The 21494-nt window shown below is 42.0% G+C and overlaps 1 protein-coding gene across 10 annotated transcripts in view; it reads left to right on the top strand.

The window, feature by feature from the left end:
• The window catches only part of bcas3 (BCAS3 microtubule associated cell migration factor), a 999028-nt gene that overhangs the window by 19734 nt on the left and 957800 nt on the right, over positions 1–21494 (top strand). For all 10 annotated transcript variants that reach the window (XR_010968797.1, XM_068010741.1, XM_068010743.1 and 7 more), the window contains 3 exons: positions 3154–3243; positions 16174–16228; positions 18095–18170. Coding sequence is in view for 9 of the 10 variants with exons in the window: in XM_068010741.1 (XP_067866842.1) it covers positions 3173–3243; positions 16174–16228; positions 18095–18170 (202 nt within the window). In the remaining variant the exon portion in view is untranslated. The remainder of the gene's footprint in view (positions 1–3153; positions 3244–16173; positions 16229–18094; positions 18171–21494) is intronic.

The raw sequence follows: 21494 nt of genomic DNA, 5'->3' as shown, positions 1-21494 counted from the left end.
TGATTGTGGTGTAAGTATTGAATAACTGTTTCTAATGCAGACAGTATAGTAGATTTTTATGTTTCTAGGTAGTAGTAACTGGATATTCCTATATTATGTGATATTGATGATTTGATGTGTGGCTTTCTTGATTTTTTGGGTATGAGTTGTCAGCTCAAGATTGATGCACTGAGATTGTTCATAGGATCTAGGGTACTAGAGCTGCTTGGCACCAATTTAGAAGCCCAGCTTTGTTCTGTGTTGAAATGAAAAACTGTGAAGGTTTACATGGAATATTTTATATATAATTAGGCATTCTAATTAATGATCAACAAAATATAATTTTAAATTTGAATGCTTGGGTTTGAAACAAATCCAAAGTGATTGAATGAGTCTCTTTTGGGCAGATGGAGTGAAGGCATTCTGCCTTGGCACCACAAGTAGCAACAATGACACCCCCAGAACAAGATAGGAAAGGCCCTAGGAAACCCAATCCAAGCACCCCCTCTTGGACCACTGCCAGCAATATATACTGATCCTCTTAAGTATACAACAATATCTGAACTATGTACCAATATTCCAGCACATTCAGTCTTGTATATGCAAGTTCAAAAGAACTGAGAAGGATAGTGATAAACTTCAAGAGGACAAAGGGGATACAGGGCCAGTTGAGAAAGTAGTTAGTAAAGCATGTGGGGTCGTGGGCTTTATAAATAGGGATGTATAGTACAAAAACAAGGAAGTTGTAAAAAACCTGTATAAAATGCTGGTTTGGCCTCAACTGGAGAATTGTGTCCAGTTCTGGGCACCACACTTTTGAAAGAATGTTAAGGCATTAGGGAGGGTGCAGAAAAGATTCATGAGAATGGTTCCAGGGAGTGGTTTCAGTTACATGGATAGGTTGGAGAAGCTGGGTCTGTTCTCCTTAGAGAAGAGAAGATTAAAAGGAGATTTGAAAGTTCAAAGTTATGGGTCTGGACAGAGTAGATAGGGAGAAACTGTTCCCATTGGCTGAAGGATCCAGAGCCAGAGGAACCAATTTAAGGTGATTGGCCCAAAGAAGCAACAGTGACATGAGGAAAAATGTTTTTACACAGCGAGTGGTTAGGATCTGGAATGCACTGCCTGAGAGTGTGTTGGAGGCAGATTCAATCGAGGCCTTCAAAGTGAACTGGATAATTATTTGAAGAGAAAATTTCCAGAGCTGTGGGGAAAAGTCAGGGGATTGGGACTAAGTGAGTTGTTCGTGCAGAGAGCTGGCATGGACACAATGGGCCAAAAGGCCTCCTTTTCTGCTGTAACCATTCTATGATTCGGTAAGAAGAAAATCTGCAACTTCCCAGCTAATTTGCAAACCACTATAAAGTTTTGGTATGGTGGGGCAAGAGAGTTGGAAGATCACTTGTTCCAGTGGTTCAGATGGATGCGAATGATAAAATGCCACTATTCAAAGAGCAAGGTGTTCTCCTGGTACCCTGCCTAATATTCGTCCCTCAGTAGTGGCCATCAACCTCACGCCCACCACCCCAACCCCCTTGCCACCCAAAAACTGGTCATTCCGCTCGCCCTTATTTTTTTTTAGATTAGATTAGAGATACAGCACTGAAACAGGCCCTTCGGCCCACCGAGTATGTGCCGAACATCAACCACCCATTTTATACTAATCCTACACTAATCCCATATTCCCAACAAACATCCCCACCTGTCCCTATATTTCCCTACCACCTACCTATACTAGTGACAATTTATAATGGCCAATTTACCTATCAACCTGCAAGTCTTTTGGCATGTGGGAGGAAACCGGAGCACCCGGAGAAAACCCACGCAGACACAGGGAGAACTTGCAAACTCCACACAGGCAGTACCCGGAATCGAACCCGGGTCCCTGGAGCTGTGAGGCTGCGGTGCTAACCACTGCGCCACTGTGCCAGATATTTGTGGGATCTTGCTGCGTGAAAAGTGGCTACTGTATTTGTCCACGTAATTTGCTGTACTAATTGTAATGTATTAGATGTGAACTTGTATGAGAAATATCAATCCACTGCTGAAACCCTCATCCAAGCCTTTGTCACCCGCAGACATGACTATTCCAATATTCTTCAGCTAGCCTTCCATCTTCTACCCTCTGTAAACTTCAGCTTATCAAAAACTCTTCTACCAATATCCTATCCCAGGCTTAGTTACACTCACTCATCACCTTGTCCTTGCTGACCTACATTGGTCCCTCAAAACTCCTAATTTAAAATTCTCACTCTCGTGTGCGAATCCCTTCATGACCTTGCCCCTCCCTAGGCTTGTAACCTCCTGCCGCCCTTCAACATCTCATAACTCTGATACAGCCACTCCCTCCTGGTGCCCTGTAATTGGTGGCCTTTCCTTCAGCTGTCTAGGCCTCTGGCTTTGGAATTTATTCCTTAAACTCTCTGCTTCTCCCCCCTCCCTCCACACCTCTAGGTCTTCTTTAAAATCCTTCTCTTTGATCTTGATTAGGCTAACTGTCCTAATATTTTGATTTGGCTTGGCATCTATATTTGACTGCTTACACTTCTGTGAAATGCCTTAGGCCATTTTAATACATTTTAAGTATCATATAAATGCAGGTCTCCAGTAAGCAATTGAACATAAAGCAACAAGCATACTTGCAGTATAAAATATGATTATTCATGGTCTTTAAAACTATTTTCAAATTGGTATGGACCTATAACACACAATTATCTCCATTTTGGCCTTAAATTGGCCAGACCACTCAGAGACCAAATAGCTGGTGTGGAAAAGGGAAAGGATGTTGCATTGATATTCTATGAAATTAGGGATTGTTGGGCATGGTAGGGGGGCTTTACTCCAAATTTTATCTGTGCTGTACCTCATCTAGGGTTGCTTAACATTAATATAAGGTACTGAATGTGAGAAGTGTTCCATTTCCTGGTAGTAAAATCCCTCCGTTGATAGCCACAGCATTTACAAAAAAAGGAAATTCAAGAACGCCTGACTGTATCTGTACCTAGATGCTTTCTGGAGGTGTTCATTTGACTACATTACAACAGTGATTACAGTTGAGAAGTATTTTATTGCCTGTGAAGCACTTTTGGACGCCCTGAGGTTATGAAAAGTGTTGTATAAATGCAAGCTCTTTCTTTACTGGTCACTGAACTGACTGGGTTCTTTTCTAATTAGGTGGTAGAATTGATCAACTATGGCTGCAGACTCTCCCCGCCGTCCCAGCCGGTGTACTGGTGGAATAATGGTCCGACATCAGGCAGTCACGTAAGGAATGCGTTTATTTGAACTGTTTAATACATTTAACAGGAACTCTCAAAAGTTGAATGGGAGAGGCTGTTTACAGGTAAAGGGATGTCTGGCAAGTGGGAGGCTTTTAAAAGTGAGATAGGAAGAGTTCCGGGCCGGCATGTTCCTGTTAGATGGAAGAGCAAGGCTGGCAAGTTTAGGGAACCTTGGTTGATGAGGGATATTGAGGGTCTGGTCAGGACAAAGAAGGAGGCATATATCAGGTATAGGCAGCTGGGATCAAGCAAGTCCCTCGAGGAGTATGGGGATGTAGGAGTACACTTAAGAAGGAAATTAGGATGGTGAAAAGTGGCCATGAGATTTCCCTGGCAGATAAGATAAAGGAGAATCCTAAAAGATTCTATAAGTATATTAAGAGCAAAAGGGTAGCTAGGGAGAGAGTAGATCCCCTTAAGGATCAGTGTGGTAATTTATGTGTGGAGCCACGTGAAATGGTCCAGGTCTTAAATGTATACTACTTGTCTGTATTTACTGTGGAGAAGGTCATGGAAGCTATTGAGTTCAAGTGAGGGAACAGCGCTATCCTGGAGTATATCAGCATTGCAAAGGAGGAGGTGTTGGAGGTTTTGAAGCTCATTAAGGTGGATAAATCCCCAGGGCTTGACCAGGTGTATCCTAGGATGCTATGGGAAGCAAGGGAGGAGATTGCTGGGGCCCTGGCAGAGATTTTTGTATCATCGATAGCCACGGATGAGGGTACCGGAAGACTGGAGGATAGCTAATGTTGTGCTTTTATTTCAGAAGGGCAGCAGGGATAAGCCAGGGAACTACAGGCCGGTGAGCCTTAAATCAGTGGTGGGAAAGTTATTGGAAGGGATTCTGAGAGACAGGATTTATATGCATTTGGAAAGGCATGGTCTGATTAGGGATAGTCAGCATAGCTTTGTGTGTGGGAAATCATGTCTTACAAATTTGATTGAGTTTTTCGAGGAGGTGACCAAGAGGATTGACGAGGGCAGGGCGATGGACGTTGTCTACATGGACTTTAGCAAGGCCTTTGACAAGGTCCCACATGGTAGGCTGGTCCAGAAGGTTCAAACACATGGGATCCAGGGTGAGCTAGCCAATTGGATACAAAATTGGCTTGGTGATAGGAAGCAGAGGGTGGTAGTGGAGGGTTGTTTTCTGATTGGAGGCTGGTGACCAGTGGTGTGCCGCAGGGATCAGTGCTGGGTCCTCTGTTGTTTGTCATATATGTTAATGACTTGGATGTGAATGTAGGGGGCATGATTAGTAAGTTTGCAGATGACACCAAAATTGGTGGTATAGTGGACAGTGAAGAAGGTTGTCTAAAGTTACAACAGAATATAGATCAACTGGGAAAGTGGGAAAGGGATTGGCAAATGGTATTTAATGCAGACAAGTGTGAAGTGATGCATTTTGGGAAGTTAAACCAGGGCAGGACATATACAGTGAATGGTAGGGCCCTGGGGAGTGTTGTTGAGCAGAGAGACCTTGGGATACAAGTACATATTCATTCATGGGATGTGGGCGTCACTGGCCAGGCCAGCATTTATTGCCCATCCCTAATGGCCCTTGGGAAGGTGGTGGTGAACTGAGTGACTTGCTAGGCCATTTCAGAGGGCATGTAAGAGTCAACCACATTGCTGTGGGTCTGGAGTCACATGTAGGCCAGACCAGGTAAGGACAGCAGATTTCCTTCCCTAAAGGACATTAGTGAACCAGATGGGTTTTTACAACAATTGACAATGGTTTCATGGCCATCATTAGACTAGCTTTTTAATTCCAGATGTGTTAATTGAATTCAAATTCCACCTTCTGCTGTGGTGGGATTCGAACCCATGTCCCCAGAGCAATACCCTGGATCTCTGTATAGTTCCCTGAAAGTGGCAACACAGGTAGACAGGGTGGTAAAGGAGGCATATGGCATGCTTGCCTTCATTGGCCGAGGCATTGAGTACAAGAGTTGGGATGTCATGTTACAGTTGTACATAATGTTGGTTAGGCCGCATTTGGAGTACTGTGTGCAGTTCTGGTCGCCGCACTATGGGAAAGATGTGATTAAGCTAGAGAGGGTGCAGAAAAGATTCACAAGGATGTTGCCTGGTTTGGCGGGCTTGAGTTGTAAAGAGAGATTGGATAGGCTGGGTCTGTTTTCCCTGGAGCGAAAGAGGCTGAGAGGGGACATGATAGAGGTATATAAAATTGAGAGGCATAGATAGGGTAGATAGAGTCTGCTTCCCATGGTAGGGGTGACTAAAACTAGAGGGCATAGATTTAAGGTGAGAGGGAGGAGGTTTAAAGGGGATCAAAGGGATAAATTTTTCACACAAAGAATAGTGGGTATCTGGAATGAGCTGCCAGAGGAGGTAGTGGAGGCAGGAACAGTAGCGACATTTAAGAGGCATCTGGACAGGTATTTGAGTGAGCAAGGCATAGAGGGATATGGAATTAATGCAGGCAGGTGGGATTAGTATAGATAGGCATTATGGTCGGCATGGATGCGGTGGGCCGAAGGGCCTGTTTCTATGCTGTACGACTCTATGACACTATTTGCTGCTACTTAAGTGAAATATCAGTTTTGCTGCAAAATTTTAATATTGGGTGAGCTCTCATGAAAACAGGGCAATTGTAGGAGGTTTTGAACAATGCTCAAGTTTAATATTTTTGCTTTCAGCCAAGAAAATGATTCATGTGTAGTTCTGGTAGAATTGTACCAACGATTTAGTTTTGGTTGCATCACTGTTATTCGCAATTTATTGGTGATTAAACATTTTCTTGTTAAGCAGCTCTTTATATCATTAAATAGTTAGAGGCTTTCAATAGAAAATTTGCGATATACTGTATAACGTTAGGTTTGCAAAGGAAGCCCCTGGTGTTGCTGGCGGATTAAGGTATTCACACAGTAAGTGATCCTGACTGTGTAATTAACAAAGTGGTGACTTTGTTGTCCACATCATGTATCATATCCCATTGTTATTAATATGGTTGCTTCCCTTGTTAGAAGTGCAAGAAAGCTTTCACATAACAGGGCAACATCCTGTGAATCATTGGGCCCTGCACAGCATATTTTGAATAAGCAGCCTGGTCTTGAAATTTTTAATAAGTATTAAGTTTAAATAAATATTACAAAATTCAATATGTGCATGACATTAGATGAGACGCTATGAAATAAGATCCACCTCCAGCTTACACAGTCACAGTCACCAAGTTGAGCTCAAAAGAACTTCCATAGGAAGTCTATAATAAGTGGCTGTGGGTATGCCATCTGAGATCTGGTGTCACCTGCAGGCCTGTGCGATCAAAGTCAAGTTTTCGTTCCTATGTGGATTAGGGTTACCAACCCTCCAGGATTTCCCTGGAGTCTCCATGAATTGAAGATTAATCTCCAGGACACTGCTGCAAGTAACGGCTAACAGGCAAAACTGTAGGTGTATTAAAAAAAAAACAATTCTTTTTTCAATATCTTTGTACACTTTCACTTATTAGTTTTTGGAAAAATGGCTTCTTTACTGGGTGGTGGGGGTAGAGCTGTTAAATGCAGGAGATCATGTGATGATCCAGGAATAAGTCCAACCAGAGATGACAACCTTAGTGTGAAACGGTCGTCCATGAAGTTTGGTAAAATATTAGGGCGGATGCATGCCTCATTGCTGCAAGGGATATGAAGGAGTAAAAATTAAGTTCAGGAGAATGAAGCCATTTTCACCCTTGGTGTAGAACAAGATATCGCCTTTGCATAGCCAATCATTGGTGCAAGTTCCAGCATCATCTTTGAACTCCCAGTAGGTTTTGGTGGAGCAAGTTTAAACTTTTTACAGTTTTTATCTTACCATAATTAGTGGACATAATTGCTTGCCTTGAATCTGAATGTCTCACAGTAATCTCAATAATAGGAGAATTGTACTCCGAAGTCTATCATCCCCCTGTGGGGTTCTTGGTAATGCTACAGCAGTGGCATATTGAGTTCTTGTAGTTTATCAAGCTGGAAAGCAACTGCTTGTTCGTTGAAACTAACATGCTTTCTCTTAAAGACTAAAGAGATACTCTTCACCATTGTTCTTGGAACAGAGCTTTCATTCACATCCAGAGTCCTTGTGCCTGTTTTACCTTTATAGAATCACAGAATAGTAGGTATTCAGCCCATTGAATATGCATTGGCTCCTTTGAAGAGTAATTCATTTAGTCACACTTCCTTCAAGTATTTATCCAATTCCCTTTTGAAAGCTTCTATTGAATCTGGATCCAGTACCCTATCAGGTAGCACATTCCAAATCCTAATTCCTTGTTTGCATAAAAAAAAGTTTCTCCTTATGTTGCCTTTGTTTTTTTTGCCAGCCACCTTAAAATCTGTGCCTGCTGGTTATTGACTCTTCAGCCATTGGAAACAGTTTCCATTTATTGACTCTATCTAAACCCTTCATGATTTTAAGCACTTCTATCAAACTTCCTCTTAGCCTTTTCTGCTGTAAGGAGGATAAACTAGCTTCTCCAGTCTATCCATGTAACTGTAATCCCTCATCCCTATTCATAGAGTCATAATGGCACAGAAAGAGGCCATTCATCCCATCAAGTACATGCTGGCTCTCTGTAGAGCAATTCAGTCACTCCCATTCCTCACTCTATTCCTATAGCTCTGCAAGTTTATTTCCCTCAAGTGCCTATCCAGTTTCCTTTTGAAATCACCTAATTGTTTTTGCTTCCACCACCCTAATAGGCAGCGAGTTCCAGATCATTATCACTCGCTGCATAAAAGGTTCTTCCTCATATCCCCCCCATATCTTTTGCCCAGAACCTTAAATCTGTGTCCCCTAGTCTTCCTATAATCAGCTAATAGGATTAGCTTTTCTCTGTCTACCTTATCTAAACCTGCTTTAATCTTGTACACCTCTAACAAATCTCTCTTTAAATTCCTACTCCAAGAAGAACAATCCCAGCTTCTCCAACCTAACCTTGTAGTTAAAATCCCTCATACCTGGAACCATGGTAAACCATGGTAAATCTTCTCTGCATCCTCTCAAAGGCCTTCAGATCCTTCCTAAAGTGTGGTGACCAGAAATGGACGCAATACTCTAGTTGTGGCCTAACCAAAGGTTCAGAAGAATTTAAGATGATTTGCAGTAGAGAAAAGATGCTTGGGATTATCTTGACAATCATCATGATTGTGACATACTCAGAAGTTATTGCAGACGAGAGCAGAACCTGATAGTGCTTTATGTGGTCCAGACAGATCTGGTGGTGGATGGCTAAACCAGTTGTCTGCCATATCCATTCAAGTCTGCGCACCTTGGACTTAAACGAGCAGAGATGAGGACTGTACTGGGGGAAGGGCCAGGGTGAGAGAGAGCAATGGTTTTAATTGGGACTTGGGTACCAAAGGCAGAGGTGAGTTTATGGTTGAGCAGATTGGTAGCTGCAGATACGTTGTGGTGAATGGCGAGTTGTAAGCGAATTGATATTGTGCTTATCCATATTGTTCATATTGTGCATCTCACTAGCTTTCCAGCATACTCAGGTCTGGCATCTTGCTTCAATAGTAACGCTAAAAGCAGAGACAATAAAAAGCATCATACATAATGCTTAAGCTCTGGATGCATGCAGCTTTTCCAGCAGTCCATTATAAGGGCCTCAAATCTTTAACTGCTCCTGACTTCTGGAGTCGAAAGGAAATTAATATGAAGTGCCTCAATTGTTGCATTCAGCACATGCTGAACTTGCAACTCACACAGTTCCTAATGTGCATTCAATTTTAATTAGCTGTAAGTCTTCGTCAAGTTTCAACAATTTTTTTTGTTTGACGAGTGAACGTCTGTATAATTTAACCGCTAATACCTGAAAGTGGTCTACAGCGTTCACTTTTATCAATGGCATGCTCAACTGCTAATTCGATCCTGTGATTAAGACACTGCCACATTATGATATAGGAATATTTATCATGAACATGAACATGGTGACCAACATCTGCTTTCTAACATTGTTACTGGCATCAAATTCTATGACTCTATGACCCTAAATGTTGTCCTGCTGATAATTACTGTCAAATCCATGCCTAACACAACATGACAGCAAACCTTCTCACAGTTTTTTGATTTGTAGATCAGGAGGTCTCCTGATCTCCCTTCCTCCTTCCCCCCAACTCTCCAGCCCTGGATGACCAAGGATGAAAAATGTGGGAGAGAAATGTGGCTGGAATTTTAGGAGCAGCCCTTCAACAGGTGAAATAGGGGTTGCAACTTCCAGCATTGTACATGTATATGAAGGATGGATTTTTCCTCATCGCTGAACACACATCTAGTGTTCTTAAAGTACCTCAGGAACCTTTTGGAAGCCACTGTGCCATGCATCGTTCACCAGGTGGAGGGTCCTGAAGGACTTGTCTGGGCCTCGCACCGAATAGCAGCTCCATTTGAATGGGGGCGACATTGGTTAGAAGTGCTCCACAGACCTGAGCCTCCTTAGTGCCTGGTGCTGATCAAGACCTAATGCAGACTCTGATTCCTGGATGGCTGTGGCCACAAGGTGGAAGCAACACTAAGATATTGGAGCATCTAATATCTCAAGGGTTTTGATTTTTGCTGCACTGTAGTATGATTATAGCTCAATTCCAATATTTTTAGTTCTTTTATTTCCAACAGTTCAGTCAGCCCTGAATTGTCTGATGATGGGAATTTTTTCCCACTCCGATGGTAAGCAATGCAAAAACTCTTTGCATAGTAATCCAGATTAAATGCACACTTTCTTTCCACCGGTTTTTCCATGGTTTCTTGTTAACATTCCTCCAGAATCTTGACTGCTGTTTTCAACCTTTTGTGTTCTGATGTCTCGAGGATTGAAATTTAGCATCTGTAGTTTTTTCAAGTCATGTTAGTGGTACTCCTTATGTTTTGAATACTCCGTTTGGTTCTTTATTGCAGGACTCTCATCTGATTTTCTTGTTGCAGCAGTTTATTTAAGGCTAGATATACCTTTTCCACTTATCAACAATTGGTCCCTCTGGCCAACAGCTGGTGTATTCTACAGCTTCATCACTATCTTCTATTCTTCTCTGAACTCTGAAATCAAACAGACTTTGCTGCCCACTTTTCTCTGCCACCATTTTATCCATCCCACTGAGATGCTATGTGCATCAGTGTGAACAGGCAAATGTAGCTACAGGAGAGAAAAGCAGTGTTAACGTTTCAGGTTGATGACCTTTCATCAGAGTATTTGTAGGCTGCTTCGGTTCTTGCTGTGGAGCCTTGGGGACCACATATAAAGTTTAAATTCATATTCCGTTAATTTGCATACATCTCAAGTTGCTGATGCTAACAGATCTTGGTGTTCTGAGTTAGGAAATACTGAGCAATGAGGGAACAATGCTAAGAACAGCCTTTTCCAAACCGCCAGGCTCATGAAATTTAAAAAAAAAAGAGACAAACCAACAAATAAAATAAAGATACCTCTGCAAGAGTCAGTGCTTTTAGGAGAAGAGGGAAAAATAACAGCAGAGTTATACTGCTACAGCAGTGGCACATGATGTAGAATTTTGACTGGAATGACCATATAATCAACCCAAAATAAAGTGATGAATCTACCTGGAAAGTATTCACTTAACAGAAATATACCTACATAGGAACAGGAGTAGGCCATTCAGCCCCTCGAGCCTGTCCCGCCATTCAATGAGATCATGGCTGATCCGCAGCCTAACTCCATATACCTGCCTTTGGCCCATATCCCTTAATATCTTTGCTTAATAAAAATCTATCTATCTCAGATTTAAAATTAACAACTGTTCTAGCTTTAACTGCTGTTTGTGGGAGAGAGTTCCAAACCTCTATCACCCTTTGCATGAAGAAGTGCTTCCTAACATCTCTCCTGAGCGGTCAGGTCCTAATTTTTAGATTATGCCCCCTAGTTTTAGAATCTCCAGCCAGCGGAAATAGTTTATCTTTATCTAGCCTGTCTTTTCCTGTTAATATCTTGAAGACTTCGATCAGATCACCCCTTAACCTTCTAAATTCTAGCGAAAACAGGCCTAATTTGTGTAATCTCTCCTCGTAACTTAACCCCTGTAGTCCAGGTATCATTCTTGTAAACCTACGTTGCACTCCCTCCAAAGCCAATATATCCTTCCTAAGGTGTGGTGCTCAGAACTGCTCACAGTACTCCAAGTAGGGTCTAACCAGGGTTTTGTACAGCTGTAGCATAACCTCTGTCTTTATACTCCAATCCTCTAGATATAAAGGCTAGCATTCCATTAGCCTTTCTGATTATTTTCTGCACTTGCTCGGGCATTTTAAAGATCTATGCACCTGAACCCCCAAGTCTCTTTGGACATCCACTGTACTTAACCTCTTCCCATTTAGAAAGTACCCTGCTCTATACTTTTTTGGTCCAAAATGGATAACCTCACACTTGCCCGCATTGAAATCCATCTGCCACAGTTTTGCCCACTCACCTAGTCTATCAATATCTCTTTTGCAATTTTATGCTATCATCTAGACTGTCTACAATGCCGCCTAACTTTGTATCAGCAAATTTGGATATATGACTTACTATGCCATCATCCAAGTCGTTAATGAATAATGTGAATAATTGAGGCCCCAATGCAGATCCCTGTGGGACACCACTAGTCACATCCTGCCAATTGGAGTACTTACCTATTATCCCCAGTCTCTGTCGCCTACCACTCAACCAACTTCCTAACCATGTCAATAATTTACCCTCAACTCCATAGGCTTCTAACTTAGTTAACAGTCTCTTATGTGGGACTTTATCAAATGCCTTCTGTAAGTCCATATCAATAACATCCAAAGACATTCCCCTGTCCACTACCTTAGTCACCTCTTCAAAAGATTCAATGAGATTTGTCAGGCATGACCTTCCCGTCATGAGTCTATGCTGGCTGTCCCTGAATAACTGAAATCTTTCCAGATGTTCAGTTACCCTATCCTTGATTATAGACTCCAGCATCTTGCCCACCACAGATGTCAGGCTAACTGGTCTGTAATTTCCTTGGTTCCCCCTTTCACCCTTCTTAAAAAGTGGAGTGACATGTGCAACTTTCCAATCCAGAGGGACCACTCTTGAATCTAGGGAGCTCTGAAAGACTATAGTTAGGGCATCTACAATGTGCTCCCTATTTCCTTTTAACACCCTCGGATGGAAACTGTCAGGTCCTGGGGATTTCTCACTCTTTAGTTCCATTAATTTCCTTGTTACTGATGTTTTACTTATGTTAATTGTAGTAAGTCCCTGTCCCTTATCGGCTATTAATTTTTTCGGGACTTCTGGCAAAGTTATCCTCCTTTTCAATTGTAAAGTTCCCGTCCAAGTCACACACCATCCTGACTTGGAGCTATATCGCCGTTCCTTCACTGTCGCTGGGTCAACATCCTGGAACTCCCTTCCTAACAGCACTGGGTGTACCTAGCTCACATGGACTGCAGCGGTTCAAGAAGGCAGCTCACCACCACCTTCTCAAGGGCAATTAGGGATGGGCAATAAATGCTGGCATAGCAGTGACGCCCACATCCCATGAATGAATAAAAAAAAATACTGAGGCAAAGTAATTGTTCAACATGTCTGCCATTTCCCCATTATCAATGATATCTCCATTTTCAGCTTTTAGTGGGCCTACATCGCTCTTGACCACCCGATTTCCCTTTATGTAACTATAAAATTTCTTATTGATTTTGATGTCCCTTGCTAATTTCGTTTCATAGTTTCTTTTAGTAGCTCTTATATGCTGCTTTGTGATCCTTTTGCTGGTCTTTGTATCGATCCCATTCGGCCGGACCTGTGCTGCCATTTGCATTTTTGTAAGCCCTTTCATTTTGTTTTATGCTATCCCTAATCTCTTTAGTTGTCCATGGCTGTTTTTTCTGTGAAGTGGAGCTTTTTCCTCTCGGGTATATACCCGCTCTGTATTTCGTTAAATGTTTCTTTAAATATTCTCCACTGTTCTTCAGTCGTTTGACCCATTAACAGATCTACCCAGTTTACCATGGACAGTCTCTGTCTCATCCCGGTAAAGTCAGCCTTACCCAAGTCTAAAATTCTAGTAGCTGATTCTTGCTTTTCACTTTCAAACGCTAACTTGAATTCGATCATGTTGTGATCACTATTTGATAAATGTTCACACACAGTTAGGCTACTAATTAAATTTTGGCTCATTACTCATAACTAAATCTAATATTGCTGTAGGAAACTATCCCGGACACATTCCAGAAATTCACTGCCTTTCTGACAGGTGCCAGTCTGCTTCTCCCAATCTATGTGTAAGTTAAAATCCCCCATTAATACTACTGTGCTTTTGCTACACACTTGCCTAATTTGTGCATTTATACAATCTAACACCTCAGAACGGCTATCAGGGGGTCTATACACAACACCTATTACAGTTTTATATCCTTTTCTGTTCCTCAATTCCACCCATAAGGTCTCCACTGGATGCTTTCCCCTCATTACATACTCCCTCACCAGTGAGGTGATATTCCTAATCAGTAAGGCTACTCCACCCCCTCTGCCATTTTCCCTGTTCCTCCTGTAAACTTCAGGTATATTTAGTTCCCAGTCCCAACCATCCTGCAGTCATGTCTCCGCAATGGCCACCACATCATAATCTTCCATTTGAATTTGCGCCTGCAGCTCATCTAGTTTATTTCTTACACTCTGCATTTGTATATAGAACTCTTATTTGGGCTATACCCACTAACCTGTCCCTCAGCATTGATGCTTTATTCGCCTGTTTATTATTTCTCTCTTCTGGTTTAACCAGTATACTTCTTGCAGTTTGGTAACAATCAACCTCACCACTAACCTACACTCCTACCTTCTCCTTTTAACTTCCTGTTTTTCCATGCAACTGAACCCTTCTCCCCCCACCCCCCCCTCCCGCCCCCACTATTTGGTTTAAAGCCCTATCTACAGCCCTAGTTATGTGATTCGCCAGGACTCTGGTCCCAGCATGTTTCAGATGGAGCCCGTCCCATCGGAACAGCTCCCTCCTTCCCCAGTACTGGTTCCAATGTCCCACGAATTCGAACCCATTTCTCCCACACCAATCTTTGAGCCACGCAGTTACCTCTTTAATCTTATTGACCCTTTGCCAATTTGCTCGTGGCTCAGGTAATAATCCGGAGATTATTACCTTTTTTGGTTCTGCTTTTTAATTTAGCCCCTAGCTGCTCGTATTCCCTCAGCAGAACCTCTAACCTCATTCTACCTATATTGTTGGTACCTATGTGGATCACGACAACTGGATTTTTTTCCCCTCCCACTCCAAATTCATCTGCAGCCCAGATGAGATATCCCGAACCCTGGCACCAGGTAGGCAACAGAGCCTTCGGGACTCTCGATCCTGGCCACAGAGAACAGTGTCTATGCCTCTAACTATACTATCCCCGATTACGACTACATTTCTCTTTTCTCCCCCCACTTGAATGGCTCCCTGTACCAAGGTGCTGTGGTCAGTTTGCTCATCCTCCCTCCAGTCCCTGCTTTCGTCCACACAGGGAGCAAGAATCTCAAACCTGTTGGACAAGGACAATGGCTGAGGCTCCTGCAGCACTACCTCCTGGATCCCTCTACCTGCCTCACTCGTGGTCACACCCTTCTGTCCCTGACCACTGGCCAAATTCAAGGTAGTTAATCTAAGGGGTGTGACTGCCTCCTGAAACACAGCGTCCAGGTAACTCTCCCCCTCCTTGATGTGTCGCAGTGTCCAAAGCTCAGACTCTAGCTCATCAATTCTGAGTCTGAGTTCCTTGAGCAGCAACACTTGCTACAGATGTGTTCACCAGGAACCACAATGGGGTCCACCAGCTCCCACAGAGGGAGGTACAACACATCGCCTGGCCTTGAATCTCTCTTTTATTTAATTAGATTTAAATTTGTTTTTTAAATTTCTGCCTGGTCTTTAGTTTTTAATCTGTAAAATATTTCTCCTATTCACCTTTAATTTGAAATCAACTTAGAATAGGTAATTCAAATTAGCAGTTACTTACCAACCAATGAACTTGCGGTTTTCCTGTGATGTCACTCTTTGCTTTTTCTCACTCTGATTGTACTCCCTTATATTACCCCAAAATTAGTTTATTTACACTAGGAACCTTGATTTACCACCCCCCCACCCCCCAAAAAAAGCACTAGCTACTATATAAAAAAAAAACCTGTAGATCTTTCTCTTTACTTTAGTTACGAAACCAGCTATTTAGAGTTATTCCCTAACAGCAATTACTCACCAACCAATCACCTTGCAGCTTTCTTGTGATGTCACTGACTATTTTTCAAACCTCCGGCGCTGTCTGAGTGAACTCTCGCTCTCTGTCCTGGTCTCTTTATGCTCTGGCTGCGCTCTCACTGTTTCCCACTGTCTGGGTGAACTCTTGCGCTCTCTCTCCCAGTCTCTTTATACTCCGGCTCCGCTCTCGCTGTTTCCCTTCGTCTAACACTTTACTGAATGTAGATTAGGGTTACCAATCTCCAGGAAGGCCTGGAGTCTCCGGGAATTGTAGATTAATCTCCAGGACACCCGGGAGGAAAATCATTTTCTTTGAGCACTTCAATTTATTAGTTATGAACATAGTGGAGATGGAAAAAAATGTTTGTTTGACTGAGATACAAGAATCATCCGATTGGGTAATGAAGAATCTTTTTGCTTTCCAAGTGTCCTGGGGAGGTGGAGTGCTGCGAAGATGGACGGGATGGGCAACCAGTGGCAAGAGTGTAGAGGTGAATGAAGTGCTTGGAGGTGGGAGGTCATGTGATGAAACCTCCTGCAATATATTCAACCAGAGTTGGCAACCCTATTGTAGATGTAAAGAATTTGAATATTTTTTCCTGCTTTAGCTCCTGAAACAAAATCTTCTAATGATTCTCAGTCATGGTTGTATGATTCTAAGGCACTCTTGAACTCTATAGTGAAATATTTGTGTTTATTTTCAGGGAGCAGTCATACATGGAGAGTGTTGTCACCTTTCTGCAAGATGTAGTCCCGCAGGTAAGTGATACAAGTGTGTAAAATTCATTTGCCAGCTCCACATAAGTATCCTTTCTTTACTGCACTGCACATGCAACAGAGTTTCTCTGGTAAAAGCAAATAGCAAATGTTAGAAATCCACATCAAGTCTGTCAGCATCTGAAAAGAGAGTAGATGGGTTAACATTTTGTGCATAGTCTTCTTGGTAACTCTGATGCCCATTAAATTGTCTTCAAGTTGCTGTAAGTTCTTTTGTGTACTTCCAGCGTTTTTCTGTTTTTATAGATCTATGCCAGTGTTTATGTTCCACATGAGTCTCCTCCCACCCTCCTTCATCTAACCCCATCTGCATATCCTTCTATTCCTTTATGTGTTTATCTAGCTTCTTAAATGCATCTATGCTATTTGCTTTAACTACTTCTTGTGGTGGCAAGTTCACATTCTAACCACTCTTTGAGTAAAGAATTTCCTCCTGAATTCCCTATTGGATTTATTAGTGACTATCTTTATATTTATGAATTAGTTCTGGTTTTGCCCACTAGTGGTATCATCTTTACATCTACCCTATCGAACCATTTCATAATTTGAAACACCTCTACAGGTCACCCCTCAGCCTTCTCTTTTCTAGAGAAAAGTGCTCCAGCTTGTTCAGTCTTTCCTGATTGTTATAACCTCTCAGTTCTGGTATCAACTACGGAGTCTACTCCTTTTAATTTGAAATAGTTTACTTTAACTGTTAATCTGAACTGAAATTGCTTAATTTGTTCTACTCAATAATTCAGATATTTTTCAAGCAGATAATAACTTTGAATTAACAGTATAGTTTATTACTGTATGAATGCTTAATGTATTCAAATGAAATTTCTATGTGTGCTATATTAATGTGTATTGAGTCATTAAAAGAGAAGACCAAGACATTTTGATGCAAATAGTTGAAGCATTTGTGCAAGATTTGCAAAGGATTTAAATGTGTGTTATTTAACTTAACAGCCAAATTAAGGCTGAATGAAAGATCTTGAGTTAATGCATCCATTGACTGTTACATTTAGTATTGGAGTTCCTATTTTACTTGTGTATGCTGCCCCATGCTATTTACTCTGTTAATAGTGCTACAACAGGAAGCATCTTGGGGTCAAAAGTAGAAATTTATCTTTGGTAGCTCCTCTAGTGGCAGAGTGTATAAAGGCACTGCCAGGTACAGTGAAAATCCATAGAAACCAAATAGTCCCATTGTTTAATTCCTAGCTTGTACTTCATTTAAAGAGTGTATCTCCTTGGCCTGTGGCTGTTGCTGCAAGGTAGCAGTTACTGCCCATCCCTCTTGGCTGCGTAGTGTGTGAGACTGGAGTCACATGTCAGCCAGAACAAGAGGTGGCAGATCCTTTCTTGAAGAACATTAATGAACTAGTTAGATTTTTACAGCAGTTCAGCAGCTTTCATGGTTGTTGTTCTCTGGCGTGACATTTATTGAATTCAATTGCACAAATTGCGATGGTGGAATTTGATCTTGTCACCTCTGTGTAGCTACCTCAGTGCCAGATCCACTATACCACCATGCTGCTGTGTTAGCTGATCTCATCAGGGTGATTGCAGGAATACTACAACCACACAGCACAATCTCGAGGCTTGCATCTGTTGATACACAAGGTGCTCTTTAGGTGCGTGCTTCTGAAGGGAGCAGCACTGCTTCACTTAGTGCAGCACTGCTGTTGAAGTTAAGGCTGCTATTGTTAGCAGAGGTGTTGGGTAAATGCACCATTAGATGTACTGGGACTGAACTCTATGATCATGGTGTGTGGTTACTTTATTATTGATCCCGGTAGACAAATGGATAGATGCTAATGTCTTCTGTTAGTTTTTTTTCATCACTTTTGTTTTTTCTCTTAGGCATACACAGGCTCACCTCCAACGGATGAGAAGGAAAAAATAGTCTGGGTCCGTTTTGAAAAAGCTGATATTAATGGTAAATGCAGTGCTTTCATTTCAATAGCTATTTTCTCCCATTTACCTGATTGAAGTTATATCACTAGCATTCCTATAAACCATAGTTTGTGTGTGTACAAAATTCTGATACAGCTACTGTTTAGGTATTCTTTGTTTCAGTCGGATTTCAGCAAAGCATAATGATGAGCACCACCACCTTCTCAAAGGCAATTAGGGATGGGCAATAAATGCTGACCTTGCCAGCGACACCCACATCCCAAGGGCGAATTTTAAAAAAATTAGCTGATTTTGTGGTTGTAGTGGTGTTAAAAGTAGCCTCAGCGCCCTGGGCTAGGGAGGAGCGAGGAAAAACGGCCAGGATTCTAGTTCCCATTCCTGTTGCTGATCACTGTCCAGTGACCCTTGCTGAAAACAGTACATGCATGTTGGCAGGAAACAAGAGCCGCATTGAATTTTCACTGTCTCAGCTCACGCATGAGGATTGGCCATTGTGGCAGGATAGCAGAGACCTGATAGCACCCATAGAACCTTATTCCCACATGAATCCACACCTTTTGGGGATGAAGGGAGAAAACTAGAAGCAAATAAATTAGAATTTGTCTTTGATTTGCAGTGTGATTTGCAACTTTCGTCACTATTCAAGGCCACTAGACTCCTGATTTTATTTATTAAGCCTGTATCTTTTACCTTAAATTAGTACATTAAATTTTCTTCATGGTGCAATGGATGTTCCTTCTGTCAAGTGGGTTAAAGCTGCATAACTTGTTTTTTTTTGTTCAAAAGGCTTTGAAGAAGTATTTAATATATGCCAGAATTGACAGAATGGATAACCTGCAATGTGTTGTTCCGTGATAACATAATACAATGCCAAATGTTCTCAGTAAAAATATTTTAAATGCATTTTATACAGAGACCTGCGACACTTAGTGGAATTGGAAAAATAAACCTTGGACAATACTTTCAGATAGGTATGGGCAACAGGACAGTAAGCCTTTTTTTTTACATAGTTATGGGATGTGGATGTCACTGGCAAGGCCAGCATTTATTGCCCATCCTTAATTGCTCTTGAGAATGTGGTGATGAGCCACCACCTTCTTGAACTGCTGTAGCCCATGTGGTGTAGGTACACCCACAGTGCTGTAAAGGAGTTCCAGGATTTTGACCCAGCGACAGTGAAGGAATGGCGATATATTTCTGAGTCAGGATGGTATATGACTTTGAGGGGAACTTGCAGGTGGTGGTGTTCCCATGTGCTTGCTACCCTTGCTCTTCTGTGTGGCAGAAGTCGTGAGTTTGGAAGGTGCTGTTGAAGGAGCCTTGGTGAGTTGCTGCAGCGCATCTTGTGGTGGTACACACTACAGCCATGGTGTGCCTGTGGTGGAGGGAGTGAATGTTTAAGGTGGTAGATTTAGTGCCGGTCAAGTGGGCTGCTTTGTCCTGGATGGTGTTGAGTTTCTTGAATGTTTTTAGATTAGATTAGATTAGAGATACAGCACTGAAACAGGCCCTTCGGCCCACCGAGTCTGTGCCGAACATCAACCACCCATTTATACTAATCCTACACTAATCCCATATTCCTACCAAACATCCCCACCTGTTCCTATATTTCCCTACCACCTACCTATACTAGTGACAATTTATAATGGCCAATTTACCTATCAACCTGCAAGTCTTTTGGCTTGTGGGAGGAAACCGGAGCACCCGGAGAAAACCCACGCAGACACAGGGAGAACTTGCAAACTCCACACAGGCAGTACCTGGAATCGAACCCGGGTCCCTGGAGCTGTGAGGCTGCGGTGCTAACCACTGCGCCACTGTGCCGCCCAATGTTGTTGGAGCTACACTCATAGGCAAGTCGAGAGTATTAAATCACACTCCCAATTTGTGCCTTGTAGATGGACAGGCTTGGGGGAGTCAGGAGATGAGATACTTGCTGCAGAATTCCCAGCCTCTGACCTGCACATGTAGTCACAGTATTTTTATATGGCTTCTGGTCAATGGTAACCCCCAGGATGTTGTTGATGGGGGATTCAGCAATGGTAATGCAGTTGAATGTCAAAGGGAGACGGTTAGGTACTCTCGTTGGTGATGATCATTACCTGGCAAATATGTGGGGAAATATTAATTGCCACTAATCAGCCTAAACCTGAATGTTGTCCAGGCCTTGCTGCATTAATGCATGGATTGCTTCATCGTCTGAAGTTTCTGCTTCAGGGTGGTGAAGGACAAGTTTAAGTTAACATGAAGCAGTATCTCTTTACAAAGAGCTGGAGCAGGTTGTAGAAGTTTTAAAAAGAAATATGCAGCTGACTCTGAATAAACACCTGTCCTGTTCCAAGCATAGTGAGCCAACCTGTTCCAGTTTGCTCCAACTATTTAACATTCTTGATCCCAGCATAACTAATAGGTAGACGTATGATCCAACCATAATGTATTTCCCAGTGAAGTTGAAAAGAGCAAACAAAAACTATTTGTACTTCTAATTGAAATGCCCAGTTAGTTTGTCAGCATTAATGGGTTAACATATCACAGTCAGAACATCTGTCTTAGGTCTAATCTAATCGTCTTGGTCTAATCCCATCATCAGTTCTGAGAGTCTGTAACCTGAAATGTTTGTCCTGTCTTTTTTTCTTAAGACACTGTCTATTTCCAGCATTTTCTCCTTCGATTAAAGTATTTCCCAGTTATTGATGTTATGATTACTCAACTCACTGAATAGCATCACTGTAACACATGCCAATCATCAGTCACAACTTCTTGCAAGAAATATTTTGCATAAAACAATTTTTTATATTTGATTTTGTTGAAGCATGAATAGCTAAGTGGGTTGAGGTAGAAAAATAATATAAATTAAATATATGTTTGTGGGAAGTGAGTAGAATTGCTGGTCCAAGCATACTATTTCTTCACAATGATCAGATCATTGCTCATTGAATATCGTGCATACTCACGAATGGGCCTAAGGCCGCTACTTTCGGACCTGAAAAGTGCCCAGTCTACCTCAAATTACCCTGGAAGGGTAAGGCATCTGTCATAAGAGTTGTCTTTAAAAAAAAAATTAGGAGATCTGCATACCTTTAAGATTGAAAGAAAAGACTGTGAACAGTGACTGAATGTTGACATTTGGTGTTTGGAGTGCAGGCTGCATGGAAATTTGTATCCTAGCAACAGGAAGATTTTATGACACTCATGACTTCTGTGGAAAGACTTTCTGCAGAGGGAAACAGAACAGCTAGCAGTGGCTGGAGCTGTGATTTGCTGATAGACCAGAGAAAAAGAACTATTCTCTCTGAAAATAAGCTCTGCATTTGAAGGGAAATAGTGCTACATTTAAGGTGAGGTT

The sequence above is a fragment of the Heterodontus francisci genome, chromosome 30 (assembly GCF_036365525.1).
Source record: "Heterodontus francisci isolate sHetFra1 chromosome 30, sHetFra1.hap1, whole genome shotgun sequence".
Taxonomy (NCBI): Eukaryota; Metazoa; Chordata; class Chondrichthyes; order Heterodontiformes; family Heterodontidae; genus Heterodontus; species Heterodontus francisci.
This window is presented reverse-complemented; position numbering and strand designations above follow the sequence as displayed.